Raw genomic sequence first — 18,452 nt, forward strand, 5'->3', positions numbered from 1 at the left:
AAATTAATTAAAGCAACAAAACAACCTGAAGAGCCGGTTCGGAGCCGAAAGAGCCGGCTCAAAGAGCCGGAAATCCCATCAGTATTGGACAATGCTTCATGTGTTACTGTGTTTTACATCATATACCACAAAAATGGCTGAAGCACAAAATAAAAAGCTTAGTTTAGTAAAAGAATTATATTTACATTTAACTTACATAATAGATACATTTTGACAATGAAGTGTAACACAGTCAGTCAGTTATATTTGAAAAGATTTATTTAAAAGAAAGAAAAGAGGAAAAAGAGTAAATAACTATTATTTAGATTTCTCAAGAGGTTTTAATATTTACATTTATTATTTTTATTAATATATTTTATTTTCTGATTTACTGCACAGAAAATGAAGATGTTTTTAACATAAATGAAAACATTTTATGACACAATCCCACGGCCCATAACAGCTTTCTTTGTGTTCATCTCTGGTCTCAAAAGGATTATGTAACATTTGGGTCCAAACAGTGTGATCAAAAGACCAAAACTTGAGGCAAGAATGGCAAACACCTCCACTGCATCTGCAAGATTTCCTGGTGAGCTGATATAAGCAGGAACAAAGGCCACCCACACAGCACAGAAGATCAGCATGCTGAATGTGATGAACTTGGCCTCATTAAAACTATCAGGGAGATTCCTCACCAGGAATGCAATTAAAAAACTGAGGAAAGCCAGTATGCCAATATAGCCCAATAACACTGCAAAACCAACAGTGGACCCAACTGAACACTCATACACTATCTTGTCATTGTGGTATTGGGTGTTTTTATGTGGAGTTGGAGAGGAAGAGACAAGCCAGGTAGTGCAGATGGCTGCCTGAATAGATGTCAGAAATAGAACTGTTCCTCTCTGTTGCATTGCACCAAACCACTTCAGACTGGCTCCCCCTCCTGGCTTGGAGGCTTTGAACACAGCCAGAACAACCATGGTTTTTACTAGGATGCATGAGACACACAGCACAAAGCTGATCCCAAATGCTGCATGCCTCATTTGGCATGTCCACATCCTGGGTCGTCCGATGAACAAAAGTGAACACAGGAAACACAACTTAAGTGACATTAATAGCTGGAAACTAAGTTCTGAATTGCTGGCACGTACTATAGGTGTTCTTCGATGGCAGATAAAGATCCCCAGAACAACAGCACATATAAATGTTCCCAGTAAAGAGGTTGTTGTCAAACAAATACCCAAAGGGTCATGATAGGAGAGAAACTCTGTCTTCTTAGGAACACAGTGGTCACGCTGTGGGTTTGACCAAAAATCCTCTGGACAACTGGTGCACTCCAAGGAGTCTGACAAAGAAGGGTTGATGGTGAAATGCATACTATATTTCACAGAAATTAAATCAAATATGTCATACAGAAAAACAAAGACCTACTGCTCTTGTTAGTGATCTTTCCCTCAGAACAGGGGATGCAGTCAAAACAGCATTCAGGCTCTCTCTTCCTTCTCACCATGTGGGTACCAGGAGGACAACTCTCACTGCATACTGATCGAGGTGGCTATTGGACATAAAAAATAAAGATTTATTGCCTGCTACAATTCTATATACTGTAAATGTCATAAAAGGTACTTTTCAAATAAAAACATATCTAACCTGTTTGGATTCAAAGTTCCAGAAGATTTTGCTTCATCAAGTATGAGTTCTTCACCTTTTAAAGCTGTACCTTTTAACCTCACCCACTTTCTGAATTTTAGTGCTTCCATCAGGGAGCCACAACGCATTAATAACATCATAAATTGGTACTATATCACCATTCTCGTCAAATGACACTTGATCGCCAAATGGAGTGGTGAAGTTCACTCTTTCCATGTAATAAACAAGCTGTTTAAAAGGAATGTATAATAAGTAAATTACTTTTTGCTCCAAAAATAATTATAGAACGAATGATTTATTCATAGATGGAGTGTAAAATGATATCACATCTGCCATGGCTCCAGTAACTTTACAGTGCAAACAGTGGCAATTTTTCAGTTCAGTAATCAAATATAATATTATATCTATGGTACCTACATATATAAAGTCATTTATATCTAAGTCTCAATCAACCAAGGCACATTACTAATAATCCTGTATAAAAGTTAATGACCTGAAGTTAATGAAATTCTGAAAGCATGCAAAAACAATGTGTTCAAAGGTGGAGTGTAAAATGATATCACACCTGCCAAGGCTCCAGTGACTGCAAAGAGGCACAGCTGTTCCCACTGAAAGGCCCTCTTCCTGGCTTGCACCGCAGCATGTCATCAAGGGAATATGCCAGTGCATAAACAGCTTTGTACACATTATACTCAGGCCGCAGGTTGGAAATGTCCAAGTACTCATTGTCAACATTTCCTAGATCTTCCTGTCCAGTGCATAGTGCACCTCCACCTTCCAGCCAGCCTGCTAGAGCTGGAGCAAATCTGCACTGAAATGTAAATTCCCAAAACTGATTCACCTGAAATATTTTGAAAAATGTTTATTATACATTATGAAAATATACACACACATAGTAAAAGTGTCCAAGTCTCACCAAGCTAATTCCGTAGCTACTGTTGTGATGTAGATCAGGATGTATTTGCAACAGGAATTCCCTGAGCCCTGGTATCTCTCCTCGGCGAATGGTGATACCCAGTGTACCACCCAGGTATGGCATAAAATGAGGTGTTTGGAGCACAGCAGATTCTGTCCAGGCTTCGCTGGCTATCCACTGAAGGCCTGTCACATTTTGCCTTACTACCTGTGAATTAAATTAGACCAAATCTATGAAGTAATACTGAGCCTCCAACTTCTTTCCTGAAACAGTTTTTGATCTTTAAAATTAATTCTGAATGATTATTTTTCTGTATTCATTTCTGTACTCACAATGATACGTAATATGTGTTTTACACAATTTTGAACTATAATTATGAAGACCTCTGTAACTAGTAACTATTAAAGTGTTTTAAAGCGAAACCTCATCCATAAGGTGCATCATGCGACTAGGATCTTCAAAGACAATAACAACTCGAGCTGTAGAGGTTTTCATCACATCTACAATCCTCCGGAGTTCAACTGTGTCTTTGTCCCAGGGTAAAACCTCAGTGTAGGCCAGGCAACCTTCACCAGACACACTCAGCTCAGACTGAAAGGATCTGGCTGCATGAAGTCCATAATCATTATTACTGACAAGCAGACCTGCCCAAGTCCAGCCGAAATGTTTTAGAATCTGGATCATTGCACGTACCTAAGTGAATATAGATTAAAGTGTAAGTGCATTGAAAAGAAGAAACAAAACAAAATTTCTGTGCATAATCTGTCTGTCAGTGTCCACAGAACAGCATTTAAATACAATTGTAATTTAGCTTTATTCTCTGTGACAATAGAGAAAAGAAATAGAGCATAATTCTCAAAACCAATTATTCTTATTATTTCTAATATTTTCATATCTGTCTGTGTTCTTCTTTTACACAGATATTGAAACAGACTTTTGTTTTTCCATTTTAATTTTGATGACAAATATTCACCTGGAAAGCATCACTTGGGATCGTTCTAAAGAAGGATGGATACTTTTGACGGTCACTCAGGCAGGAACATGTGGCATAATAACTCACCTGTGAAAGATATAGACTGCATATGTAAATTCGGGAGCTATCCATGTAGAGATATCTTAATTTTGTCATCATGACTGCATTATTTTTTATTTCATAAAATGGTTTTACATTTTCAATGAAATCAACGCAATCCAAGAAAACTGTTACATGGTCAAGCAGAAAACTTACCATAGGTACTCTGTACAAACCTAAGACGTTGGAGATGGCAATAGAAATTGTAGAGGATGGATCACCCACAACCCCTACAACTGGAGGATTTCCAACACATGTATCATCTACTACAATTTGATCCTCTTGACCACTGGCTAATGACAATGCTCCACGGAATCCAATTCCAAGTTCAAAGCAGTTATCATACAGAATATATCCCAGAGTCACATTTGGTAGCAGGTTTGAGTTTCTGTTGATCTCATCAATAGCAAATGCCATGGTTTGTGCGAGCTTAAATCCTAGAACATACATACTAAGACGAGAAAAGTTTAATTACTAAAAAGTATAATACAATACAGATTTTTAAAATATAGGAAAATGAGCACAGTGAAAATGATGCAAAAGGAATAATATAAACAATCAAGGAAAGTGAATAACAATTAAAGACATATATTAATGAAAATAAATTTTAAAAGAGAAGATGTTTTGTCTAGTTATTTCAGATATAAAATACATATTCATACTGGGATTAGGTTTGGTGGTTTTCTTTTTCTGTTTTTTTCATTCTGTTTCCCTGTCATAGTTACCCATGGCAAGTAGGCTGTTGTGGCTGCGAGGTAAAAGACAGATCAGGAACACTTGAAAAGAAATGGACTTGAAACAGTCCACCCAGAACCACATCTCCAGTTTTGTGCATCTCATTTAGATGAAACTGTCCCTGCAGCTGACAGGACAAAGAAAACTGAGGAGTGGGTAGAGGAGAAGAAACACAGGAATACAGCAAAACAACCACGACTAAATTGTTTTGCAAAGATAAGCACATGACAGCTTTCTGAATTGTTGAGATCAGTCATTAGGTTTTATTGTTTGCCATTCCCTTTTATTGACAGGCTGTGTTGTTTAATCTTGCACACCACCCATTAGGGAAGAAGGAGGAGTATACTTTTCATTTGAGATTGCTTTGTATCCAGGCAAACTCAGGGAACACTGTGAGTAAATTAGTCATCAGTAATAACTCACTGAAGAATTGTCAGAGTAGTTGTTCAGTAGTCAGTAGTTGTTTCCGTGTGCATATCAAGTGACATAAAAGACAAATAGCAAAAATAACATATCATAATTCATGTACATCAAAGTTCATGTGAAATGTCTCAACAACATCATATAAAAAAATTCAGACCATATTTGAGTTGAAAGAGAAAACAAAATTTTTGAGGGGACGATAAAACACATAACAAAAACAAATCCGCATGGGCGGGACGGGACATAAAGCTGCATAGGACAAAAGGAAACTAGAAAACTTAGTGGATGGGGAAGATTGTCCTGAGTATAATTGAAGAACAGCCCAAGGGGACGGCCCAAATGAGAAACTAGACAGTGAAATTTTTCAGGGCTAATGCATGAATGCAAAACACGGGACAAGCAGATCTTCTGTATTCGAAGTGAAAGCCCACCACCTGAGTCCCGATGACCAAGCTATTTACCCTATCTCTAATCCCTTTGAAGGAAACTCGTTTCCACAGCTTATATCCACAACCCTTATTTGATCACTACCCAGAGTTCATGGCCATAGGTAAGGGATGTAATGGAAAATGACCTGTAAATCAAAAACTTGCTCAGCTCTCTCTTTACCGCAACAGACTGGTACAGTGTCTGTTCATTTTCCCCAAATCTGTGAATAAATCTCAGTCTCCACTTTCCCCAAACTTGTGAACAAAACTGTTGAGGGGACAACAAATTACTTATTTGATCACTACCAGAGTTCGTGGCCACAGTTGAATAGTTGTAATCTAAATCTAAGTTGTAATCTAAATTGACCTGTAAATTAAAAACTTAGCTCAGACTGTACAGTGCCTTTATCATTGCACATGTTTCCCAAATCCATCAGTGAATCTCATGCTCCACTTTCCCCAAACTCGTGAACAAGACCCTAAGATATTTAAATTCCTTCAATTGGGGTAGTAATTTGTCATAGGCCATCATAGTGGAGAACATCCACGAGCCTGGACAGACCAAGATATTATGTCCACACTTGCCCACTTTCTCAAACATCCTTGAGAGGATAAAGAGCTTGTCCAGTTTCACAGCCTGGATGAAAACCTCATTGTTCCTCCTGAATCAGAGGTTCAACTAAGAGATAAACCCTGCAGTGTCCTTCACAGTGTCATGATCCCTCAGCTCAGCTCCATTCAAATGTGAAGAAAAAGGCCTAAAATCCAGCCTTTGTGGTAATGTAAGATAGTCCTGTCACAGAGTTTAATGCATGTGCTTTTGGTGATAGTTATTCCTTCTTTAATCAAATAAGGGATCTAATCAAAATATAATCAAGAAGAAATCCACACTCTATCCAGCTGTTTTTGTCTGAGTGTCAGGCTTGAGCATCCAAATTTTTTCAGAATACTCCCTGATTATATTTACAAAGCATCTGCTGTTGCTCAGCTTACTATGTGCTTCAACTGGACTTGTGTTGGATTAGTTCTAGCAAGATTGTTGTCTGGGGGCTTTTTGCCCCCTGGTAGTGTCTGCCATGGCAAATTGCTCCTGGGTGAGGGACCAGACAAAGAGTGATTCAGAAGACGACTATGAGAAGACCATCGAGGGGACTGTTCACCCTACTCGAGATAGGGTTACCGGGTGCAGCCCGAGGAGGGTGCCCTAGGGTGAGCGTCTGGTGGTCGGGCCTTAGTCCATGTGGTCTGGCTGGGTGTGGGAGTAGTTCGGAGAGGCTATGGAAAAAAACTTTTGGACTGCCTCAAAGAGATTCTGGCAAACCGTCAGGAGACTCAGGATACACATACAAGGTCCTAAATTATCAGGCCGCATTTTATCTTAATGACCCTATAGTACCGAATCACTCCATTAGGGCACTTTGCTCTCGCACTGGAGGCTTACTTGTTGTTCCTAGAGTATTTAAAAATAGAATGGGAGGCAGAGCCTTCAGTTTTCAGGCCCCTCTTCTGTGGAACCAGCTTCCAGTTTGGATTTGGGAGATAGACACTATCTCTACTTTTAAGATTAGGCTTAAAACTTACCTTTTTTTAAAAATCATATACAGTAGTTAAGGCTGGATCAGGTGACCCTGAATCCTCCCTTAGTTATGCTGCAATAGGTGTAGACTGCTGAGGGGTTTCCATGATGCATTGAGTACTTACTTTTCAGTCACTTTTCTCAATCAGCATGTATTAATAGACCTCTCTACTGATTCAGTAAGAGTACTAGATGCTACAGTTCCTGATAATGCTTTGCTTTAAATGGGGAGAATCTTGAGGGATGGCTGTTATGAGGAAAAGCAACCCAGAAACTTTGTCAGCAGCACACATCGTTGTGTGCCTCAACTGTCGGTCTTTTACCAAAGCTAATCTGCCATTTTTTCTTCTTAGGTTGGGTTTATGGATTAAAGATCTGATCTAAATTATCATATTAAAAATTGGGACACTTAGTCAGTGGTGGACCTTGGATTCATTGGGTGTTTTGGTCATTATCCCTACACCCTCATCCAAGGAGCCCTGCCAGGGTTGGTCAGGCCCAGAGTGTGTCACTGGTTTATGTTAAATTGTTATCTCTCCTTTTCTTTCTACTGTTTATTTTCTTCTTTTAATTCACTGCAACTGAGAAATAATACTTACCTCTTTAGCATTTATGGAGCCACCATAAGTACTATGACCATAGCTACTGAACGACACAGGAAGTCATTCCTGCCCATGGCCATCTCCCTGTACAACTCCTCCATCTAATACACTGTAAACACTGCAATAGTTACACCCTTTTTGTGCATGCTCTTTTCTACTCTGTAACATTCATTTCAGTATTCTTGATATTTATTTATAAGCACCTCTGTAAATTCTTGATATTCATATTTGATTGATTTGTATATATTAGTGCTATTTCTTAACCCTTTAAGACCTATCATAGAACCAAGTCTGCCAAAGCTTATCTTTATATTTTTACATGCTGTAGTGCCATTTTTGGGAACATTTCAAGTTGCTATACATCAATACAACCATTATAGACCAAACTTTAATAATATGTATGCATTAAGTGCATAATAACTACACAAATTGCAAAAAAGTGCAATAAACTACAAAAAAATTGAAAATCGTTTTTGTTTTGTTTTTTACATATATTTCTAGTTAGAAAAATTTAAGAGGTTTATCCCTCAAAACTGTAAATACAAAAAAGTTGCACAAAATAGTTTACAACAACAGGAAATTTATTTTGAGTTTCTTCAGTTTTACTTTTGAGATACACCAATTTTTATATACTGCAGGAAAAACGAAAATAAATACTACAATGCAAATTTGCAAAACAAACAAACAAACAAAAAAACAGCATGTGCATTTCCAGCAGTGCAACTTGAGTTCTAAGCATCCCAGAAACTATACAGAAAAGCATAAAGTCAAACATGACTTTTAAAAACACCAGTATAGGATTATAAGACCCTGAAGGTAAAAAACTAAATTTTGCACAAAAATGACATCACTTCCAGTTTCGGGCAGGTAATGGCGGACATGCGATAGTTCGCGCTGACGTATATTCCAACGTAGGAAGTGTTATGAACAGCTGGTCAGATTAGCAAAGCATGTTTCTGAAATATTATGTTTTTGTTGCTGTGCTTTTTATGCAATTTTTGCAAAGCTATATGTGGAAGGAAACTGTGACCTAGGACAAGCTGATGACATAAGATGTAAGTACAACTCCTCTGGTTTCATATGCAAAAAAAATTATTGCGCTAGCTCACGTGGTTGCAGTTCTACAGGGATTTAAAAATAGTTGCGCAAAACAGAGTGTGCCCGCTCTGACTGGTTTTAAAGGGTTAAATTTGTAAAATCTGTAACATATTGTATTGTTTAAATAGTTTAGTCTGTTACTGTTACTGTTACTGTCTTGGAGCAATTGCATCGGACATAATTACCTTAGGGATTAATAAAATATTCTGATTCTTAGACCTAGACTTAGAGCATTTATTGTCATTGTGCAGTTTCTTGCGCAGTGAAATTGGGTAGCTGGACCACAAAGGTGCGAAAGTAAAGAAAACAATATACAACAAGGGGGGGAAAAGCAATATATATGTATACATTTATGTGAGTAAACTATATACATGGTGTATGTGTAGAAACATTGAAACAGAAACATTGTGGGGCCATATACAAGGGCTGTTATATAATATAATAAATAAATAAATAAATAAATAAATAAGGGTGGAGAGGCTAAGATCATTTAGGGTGGGGATGGTAATTCCACCGAGACCAAAAATATTGGACATACCAAAAATATTGCACATGGGCCAAAAATATTGCACAGAACAATGAAAGACTGAGATACTGAACCATCAGTGTCTACACCTATGGACCAGGGGTTGCCCGAGGGGGGCTAGTGACGCTGCCCCGTTTTGATCCACTCTCCATCCAGTCATCAGAGGGTTCTAAGCAGGATGCTAGGCTCAAAGTCCGTCTGGCTCGTCTCCAGCTGGAGAAGGAGCAGCGTGAGAGAGAGTTCCAGCTGAAAAGGGAGATAGAGCTTAGGCGTTTGGACGCGGAACTGGCTAGGGCTAGGGAGGTTGAGCTGATGAAGGTGGAGGCAGAGACGAAGGTCAAGCTGCGACAGCTGGAACTCCAGCAGGCCTCCTCCCCTCCTGTGGTGGCTTCGCTGTCACAGACAGACGTACAGTTTGATGTAGGACGGAATAGTCGTCTGGTCCCTGCATTTCGTGACACTGAGGTGGAGATTTATTTTGAATCGTTTGAGCGGATAGCGACAGCCTTGCGTTGGCCGCGGGATGCGTGGGCCATCCTGCTACAGTGCAAGCTGGTGGGCAAGGCACAGGAAGTTTGTTCCTCGTTGTCCGCTGAATGCAGCTTGGACTACGACAAACTGAAAAGTGCAATCCTGTTAGCCTATGAGCTAGTCCCCGAGGCTTACAGGCAGCGATTTCGGGGGCTGAAAAAGGTGCAGGGTCAATCCTCCTGAGATTTGCAAGAGAAAAGAGTGCTTTTTGATCGGTGGTGTATGGCCTGTAAAGCTGCAGACCTAGCTTCGGTACGGGAATTAATGCTGGTGGAGGAATTTAAGAACTGCATCTCCGAGCAGATTGCAGTATACCTCAGTGAACAGAAGGTTTCCTCATTACAGCATGCTGCAACACTCGCTGATGAGTTTGCCCTCATCCATAAAACCAGTGTCATTAAGCACGACCGACGCGATGACCTAGTGAAGGTTAGTGATGTGCCAGCTACACAGTACCCAAAGGGTGAAGTACTTGTGTCCCATTCCAAGGTAAAACGAAAGTGTTTTTTTTGTTTCAAGTCTGGCCATTTAATAGCAAATTGTGGAGCCTACAAACAGAAACAGTCAGTCTTGAGAGTTAGGAGTGTGCCAGCTAACAAAGCCGATACAGGCGTGGTTTCAAGAGCCAAAACAAAGCTCAAAGTTTCTTCTGCCACAAACCTGGCCACCTGGTTGCTCACTGTTTGAAAGCAAACTCAAAGCAAAATCGATCTGCTTTCAAAGGAGTGAACTGTGGTTCACAAACCGACAAAGTTGCCAGTCCTAGGCAACAGTTGGAGAATAATTGCTCAGTGGTGTCATTTGGTCACTGTCAGATATCAACTAATTGTAATCTGCCACCTGATGACGGTCTCTCGGGTCCAGATGAACTACAGTGTGATAGATTGTGTGTGACACAACCATTTCAACCTGCACCTCTGGCTAACCAGCATGCCTTTTGCCATGACCTAGCGAAGAAGCGTCAGAGAAGTGTTGCTGTAAGGCCTTCTAGCTGCCTGATGGGTTCTCCATATGCTCAAAAAACATTTGGCTGTCATTTGGGACACTATGTTGAGGGACTTGAGCCAACTCCGTGCAGTGTTTTCAACCCATCAAAAAGGTCTTGGCAGATTCGGCAGGGTATGCCTAACCGTTATTATAGTGCATGGTAGGTGATATGTTTAAAAGCTGGGTAGGACGTTCTGTGACAAACCACTGGTTTGTATTTATGGGAGGGGGTGTTACGGCCCTAGCTGGGCCTCCTGATACTGCCCTTGTGTGGGCGTGGTGTTTATCAAAAGTCCAAAACTTGAAGCAAGAATGGCAAACACCTCCACTGCATCTGCAAGATTTCCTGGTGAGCTGATATAAGCAGGAACAAAGGCCACCCACACAGCACAGAAGATCAGCATGCTGAATGTGATGAGCTTGGCCTCATTAAAACTATCAGGGAGATTCCTCACCAGGAATGCAATTAAAAAACTGAGGAAAGCCAGCACACCAATATAGCCCAATAACACTGCAAAACCAACAGTGGACCCAACTGCACACTCATACACTATCTTGTCATTGTGGTATTGGGTGTTTTTATGTGGAGTTGGAGAGGAAGAGACAAGCCAGGTAGTGCAGATGGCTGCCTGAATAGATGTCAGAAACAGAACTGTTCCTCTCTGCTGCATTGCACCAAACCACTTCAGACTGGCTCCCCCTCCTGGCTTGGAGGCTTTGAACACAGCCAGAACAACCATGGTTTTTACTAGGATGCATGAGACACACAGCACAAAGCTGATCCCAAATGCTGCATGCCTGAGTTGGCATGTCCACATCCTGGGTCGTCCAATGAACAAAAGTGAACACAGGAAACACAACTTAAGTGACAGCAATAGCTGGAAACTAAGTTCTGAATTGCTGGCACGTACTATAGGTGTTCTGATGGCAGATAAAGATCCCCAGAACAACAGCACATATAAATGTTCCCAGTAAAGAGGTTGTTGTCAAACAAATACCCAAAGGGTCATGATAGGAGAGAAACTCTGTCTTCTTAGGAACACAGTGGTCACGCTGTGGGTTTGACCAAAAATCCTCTGGACAACTGGTGCACTCCAAGGAGTCTGACAAAGAGGGGTTGATGTTGAAATGCATCCTATATTTCACAGAAATTAAATCAATTATGTCATACAGAAAAACAAAGACCTACTGCTCTTGTTAGTGATTTTCCCTCAGAACAAGGGATGCAGTCAAAACAGCATTCAGGCTCTCTCTTCCTTCTCACCATGTGGGTACCAGGAGGACAACTCTCACTGCATACTGATCGAGGTGGCTATTGGACATAAAAAATAAATATTTATTGCCTGCTACAATTCTATATACTGTAAATGTCATAAAAGGTACTTGTAATAAAAACATATCTAACCTGTTTGGATTCAAAGTTCCAGAAGATTTTGCCTTCATCAAGTATGAGTTCTTCACCTTTTAAAGCTGCCTTTTAACCTCACCCACTATTCTCAATCTTTAGTGCTTCCATCAGGGAGCCACAACGCAGTTAATACACATCATAAATTGGCTATGCATCACCATTCTCGTCAAATGACACTTGATCGCCAAATGGAGTGGTGAAGTTCACTCTTTCCATGTAATAAACAAGCTGTTTAAAAGGAATGTATAATAAGTAAATTACTTTTTGCTCCAAAAATAATTATAGAACGAATGATTTATTCATAGATGGAGTGTAAAATGATATCACATCTGCCATGGCTCCAGTAACTTTACAGTGCAAACAGTGGCAATTTTTCAGTTCAGTAATCAAATATAATATTATATCTATGGTACCTCATATATAAACTTTACTAGTCTATAAAGACATTACTAATAATCCTGTTAAGTAATGACTCATGATTTAATAGACTCTTTGCAAAGTTAAACTTGAAATTCTGAAAGCATGCAAAAACAATGCTGTTCAAAGGTGGAGTGTACAATGATATCACACCTGCCAAGGCTCCAGTGACTGCAAAGAGGCACAGCTGTTCCCACTGAAAGGCCCTCTTCCTGGCTTGCACCGCAGCATGTCATCAAGGGAATATGCCAGTGCATAAACAGCTTTGTACACATTATACTCAGGCCGCAGGTTGGAAATGTCCAAGTACTCATTGTCCACATTTCCTAGATCTTCCTGTCCAGTGCATAGTGCACCTCCACCTTCCAGCCAGCCTGCTGGAGCTGGAGCAAATCTGCACTGAAATGTAAATTCCCAAAACTGATTCACCTGAAATATTTTGAAAAATGTTTATTATACATTATGAAAATATACACACACATAGTAAAAGTGTCCAAGTCTCACCAAGCTAATTCCGTAGCTACTGTTGTGATGTAGATCAGGATGTATTTGCAACAGGAATTCCCTGAGCCCTGGTATTCTCCTCGGCGAATGGTGATACCCAGTGTACCACCCAGGTATGGCATAAAATGAGGTGTTTGGAGCACAGCAGATTCTGTCCAGGCTTCGCTGGCTATCCACTGTAGGCCTGTCACATTTTGCCTTACTACCTGTGAATTAAATTAGACCAAATCTATGAAGTAATACTGAGCCTCCAACTTCTTTCCTGAAACAGTTTTTGATCTTTAAAATTAATTCTGAATGATTATTTTTCTGTATTCATTTCTGTACTCACAATGATACGTAATATGTGTTTTACACAATTTTGAACTATAATTATGAAGACCTCTGTAACTAGTAACTATTAAAGTGTTTTAAAGCGAAACCTCATCCATAAGGTGCATCATGCGACTAGGATCTTCAAAGACAATAACAACTCGAGCTGTAGAGGTTTTCATCACATCTACAATCCTCCGGAGTTCATCTGTGTCTTTGTCCCAGGGTAAAACCTCAGTGTAGGCCAGGCAACCTTCACCAGACACACTCAGCTCAGACTGAAAGGATCTGGCTGCATGAAGCCCATAATCATCATCACTGACAAGCAGACCTGCCCAAGTCCAGCCAAAATGCTTTAGAATCTGGATCATTGCACGTACCTAAGTGAATATAGATTAAAGTGTAAGTGCATTGAAAAGAAGAAACAAAACAAAATTTCTGTGCATAATCTGTCTGTCAGTGTCCACAGAACAGCATTTAAATACAATTGTAATTTAGCTTTATTCTCTGTGACAATAGAGAAAAGAAATAGAGCATAATTCTCAAAACCAATTATTCTTATTATTTCTAATATTTTCATATCTGTCTGTGTTCTTCTTTTACACAGATATTGAAACAGACTTTTGTTTTCCATTTTAATTTTGATGACAAATTTTCACCTGGAAAGCATCACTTGGGATCGTTCTAAAGAAGGATGGATACTTTTGACGGTCACTCAGGCAGGAACATGTGGCATAATAACTCACCTGTGAAAGACACAGACTGTATATTCGGGAGCTATCCATGTAGAGATATCTTAATTTTGTCATCATGACTGCATTATTTTTTATTTCATAAAATGGTTTTACATTTTCAATGAAATCAACGCAATCCAAGAAAACTGTTACATGGTCAAGCAGAAAACTTACCATAGGTACTCTGTACAAGCCTAAGACGTTGGAGATTGCAATAGAATTTGTAGAGGATCGGATCACCCACAACCCCTATGACTGGAGGATTTCCAACACATGTATCATCTACTACAATTTGATCCTCTTGACCACTGGCTAATGACAATGCTCCCGGAATCCAATTCCAAGTTCAAGGCAGTTATCATACAGAGTGTATCCCAGAGTCACATTTGGTAGCAGGTTTGAGTTTCTGTTGATCTCATCAATAGCAAACGCCATGGTTGTGCGACTTAAATCCTAGAACATACATACTAAGACAAGAAAAGTTATTATATAATAAACATACAAGATTTTTAAAATATAGGTAAATGAGCACAGTGAAAATGATGCAAAAGGAATATATAAACAATCAAGGAAAGTGAATAACAATTAAAGACATATATTAATGAAAATAAATTTTAAAAGAGAAGATGTTTTGTTAGTTATTTCAGATATAAAATACATATTCATACTGGGATTAGGTTTGGTGGTTTTCTTTTTCTGTTTTTTTCATTCTGTTTCCCTGTCATAGTTACCCATGGCATGTAGGCTGTTGTGGCTGCGAGGTAAAAGACAGATCAGGAACACTTGAAAAGAAATGGACTTGAAACAGTCCACCCAGAACCACATCTCCAGTTTTGTGCATCTCATTTAGATGAAACTGTCCCTGCAGCTGACAGGACAAAGAAAACTGAGGAGTGGGTAGAGGAGAAGAAACACAGGAATACAGCAAAACAACCACGACTAAATTGTTTTGCAAAGATAAGCACATGACAGCTTTCTGAATTGTTGAGATCAGTCATTAGGTTTTATTGTTTGCCATCCCTTTTATTGACAGGCTGTGTTGTTTAATCTTGCACACCACCCATCAGGGAAGAAGGAGGAGTATACTTTTCATTTGAGATTGCTTTGTATCCAGGCAAACTCAGGGAACACTGTGAGTAAATTAGTCATCAGTAATAACTCACTGAAGAATTGTCAAGTAGTGTCATAGCAGTGTGTTTCGTGTGCATATCAAGTGACATCAAAAGAAAATAGCAAAAATAACAATCATAATTCATGTACATCAAAGTTCATGTGAAATGTCTCAACAACATCATATAAAAAAATTCAGACCATATTTGAGTTGAAAGAGAAAACAAAATTTTTGAGGGGACGATAAAACACATAACAAAAACAAATCCGCATGGGCGGGACGGGACATAAAGCTGCATAGGACAAAAGGAAACTAGAAAACTTAGTGGATGGGGAAGATTGTCCTGAGTATAATTGAAGAACAGCCCAAGGGGACGGCCCAAATGAGAAACTAGACAGTGAAATTTTTCAGGGCTAATGCATGAATGCAAAACACGGGACAAGCAGATCTTCTGTATTCGAAGTGAAAGCCCACCACCTGAGTCCCGATGACCAAGCTATTTACCCTATCTCTAATCCCTTTGAAGGAAACTCGTTTCCACAGCTTATATCCACAACCCTTATTTGATCACTACCCAGAGTTCATGGCCATAGGTAAGGGATGTAATGGAAAATGACCTGTAAATCAAAAACTTGCTCAGCTCTCTCTTTACCGCAACAGACTGGTACAGTGTCTGTTCATTTTCCCCAAATCTGTGAATAAATCTCAGTCTCCACTTTCCCCAAACTTGTGAACAAAACTGTTGAGGGGACAACAAATTACTTATTTGATCACTACCAGAGTTCGTGGCCACAGTTGAATAGTTGTAATCTAAATCTAAGTTGTAATCTGAATTGACCTGTAAATTAAAATCTTAGCTCAGACTGTACAGTGCCTTTATCATTGCACATTTCCCAAATCCATGAGTGAATCTCATGCTCCACTTTCCCCAAACTCGTGAACAAGACCCTAAGATATTTAAATTCCCTTCAATTGGGGTAGTAATTTGTCATAGGCCATCATAGTGGAGAACATCCACGAGCCTGGACAGACCAAGATATTATGTCCACACTTGCCCACTTTCTCAAACATCCTTGAGAGGATAAAGAGCTTGTCCAGTTTCACAGCCTGGATGAAAACCTCATTGTTCCTCCTGAATCAGAGGTTCAACTAAGAGATAAACCCTGCAGTGTCCTTCACAGTGTCATGATCCCTCAGCTCAGCTCCATTCAAATGTGAAGAAAAAGGCCTAAAATCCAGCCTTTGTGGTAATGTAAGATAGTCCTGTCACAGAGTTTAATGCATGTGCTTTTGGTGATAGTTATTCCTTCTTTAATCAAATAAGGGATCTAATCAAAATATAATCAAGAAGAAATCCACACTCTATCCAGCTGTTTTTGTCTGAGTGTCAGGCTTGAGCATCCAAATTTTTTCAGAATACTCCCTGATTATATTTACAAAGCATCTGCTGTTGCTCAGCTTACTATGTGCTTCAACTGGACTTGTGTTGGATTAGTTCTAGCAAGATTGTTGTCTGGGGGCTTTTTGCCCCCTGGTAGTGTCTGCCATGGCAAATTGCTCCTGGGTGAGGGACCAGACAAAGAGTGATTCAGAAGACGACTATGAGAAGACCATCGAGGGGACTGTTCACCCTACTCGAGATAGGGTTACCGGGTGCAGCCCGAGGAGGGTGCCCTAGGGTGAGCGTCTGGTGGTCGGGCCTTAGTCCATGTGGTCTGGCTGGGTGTGGGAGTAGTTCGGAGAGGCTATGGAAAAAAACTTTTGGACTGCCTCAAAGAGATTCTGGCAAACCGTCAGGAGACTCAGGATACACATACAAGGTCTTAAATATATCAGGCCCGTATTTTATCTTAATGACCTTGATAGTACCATATCACTCCATTAGGGCACTTGCTCTCGCCTGGAGGCTACTTGTTGTTCCTAGAGTATTTAAAATAGAATGGGAGGGAGAGCCTTCAGTTTTCAGGCCCCTCTTCTGTGGAACCAGCTTCCAGTTTGGATTCGGGAGACAGACACTATCTCTACTTTTAAGATTAGGCTTAAAACTTCCTTTTTTTAAAACAATATAGTTAGGCTGGACTCAGGTGACCCTGAATCCTCCCTTAGTTATGCTGCAATAGATGTAGAGCTGCGGGGGATTTCCATGATGCATTGAGTCTTCTTTCAGTCACCTTTTCTCATCACATGTATTAATAGACCTCTCTATGAATTCATAAGTCTAGATCTACAGTTCCATAAGCTTTGCTTTAAATGGGGAGAATCTTGAGGGATGGCTGTTATGAGGAAAAGCAACCCAGAAACTTGTCCAGCAGCACACATCGTTGTGTGCCTCAACTGTTCGTCTTTTACCAAGCTAATCTGCCATTTTTCCTTGGTTGGGTTTAGGGATTAAAGATCTGATCTAAATTATCATATTAAAATTGGGACACTAGTCAGTGTGGACCTTGGATTCATTGGGTGTTTCGGTCCATTATCCTGACACCCTCATCCAAGGAGCCCTGCCAGGGTTGTCAGGCCCACGAGTGTGTCACTGGTTTATGTTAAATTGTTATCTCTCTTTTTCTTTCTACTGTTTATTTCTTCTTTTAATTCACTGCAACTGAGAAATAATACTTACCTCTTTAGCATTTATGGAGCCACCATAAGTACTATGACCATAGCTACTGAACGACACAGGAAGTCATTCCTGCCCATGGCCATCTCCCTGTACAACTCCTCCATCTAATACACTGTAAACACTGCAATAGTTACACCCTTTTTGTGCATGCTCTTTTCTACTCTGTAACATTCATTTCAGTATTCTTGATATTTATTTATAAGCACCTCTGTAAATTCTTGATATTCATATTTGATTGATTTGTATATATTAGTGCTATTTCTTAACCCTTTAAGACCTATCATAGAACCAAGTCGCCAGAGCTTATATTATATTTTTACATGCTGTAGCGCCATTTTTGGGAGCATTTCAAGTTGCTATACATCAATACAACCATTATAGCCCAATTTTAATAATATGTATTCATTAAGTGCATAGTAATTACATAAATTGCAAAAAAGTGCAATAAACTACAAAAAAATTGAAAATCGTTTTTGTTTTTTTTAACATATATTTCTAGTTAGAGAAATTTAAGAGGTTATCCCTCAAAACTGTAAATACAAAAAAGTTGCACAAAATAGTTTCCCACCACAGGAAATTTATTTTGAGTTTCTTCATAGTTTTATTTTTGAAATACACCAATTTTTATATACTGCAGGAAAAACGAAAATAAATATATAATGCAAATTTGCAAAAAAACAACATACAATCAACAGCATTACTATTTCCAGCAGTGCAACTTGAGTCCTAAGCATCCCAGAAATATACAGAAAAGCATAAAGTCAAACATGACTTTTAAAAACACCAGTATAGGATTATAAGACCCTGAAGGTAAAAAACTAAATTT

General features: G+C 39.4%; 1 protein-coding gene and 1 pseudogene across 1 annotated transcript; both read right to left on the reverse strand.

Moving 5' to 3' along the window:
• Window positions 1-413: 413 nt before the first annotated feature.
• LOC102293704 (extracellular calcium-sensing receptor-like) lies at window positions 414-4,490 on the reverse strand. Its single transcript, XM_042226534.1, is given in 9 exon segments — window positions 414-1,324; window positions 1,411-1,534; window positions 1,630-1,857; window positions 2,195-2,470; window positions 2,546-2,752; window positions 2,969-3,238; window positions 3,519-3,605; window positions 3,774-4,068; window positions 4,343-4,490. Coding segments are annotated over 9 exon segments (2,508 nt in total). The 5' UTR covers window positions 4,453-4,490.
• A 6,266-nt stretch (window positions 4,491-10,756) lies between these two features.
• On the reverse strand, window positions 10,757-14,777 carry LOC121815442 (annotated as a pseudogene).
• Between the last annotated feature and the right edge of the window lie 3,675 nt (window positions 14,778-18,452).

Source organism: Haplochromis burtoni, unplaced genomic scaffold (assembly GCF_018398535.1).
Source record: "Haplochromis burtoni strain Fernald_Lab_line unplaced genomic scaffold, NCSU_Asbu1 Contig_216, whole genome shotgun sequence".
NCBI classification, from domain to species: Eukaryota; Metazoa; Chordata; class Actinopteri; order Cichliformes; family Cichlidae; genus Haplochromis; species Haplochromis burtoni.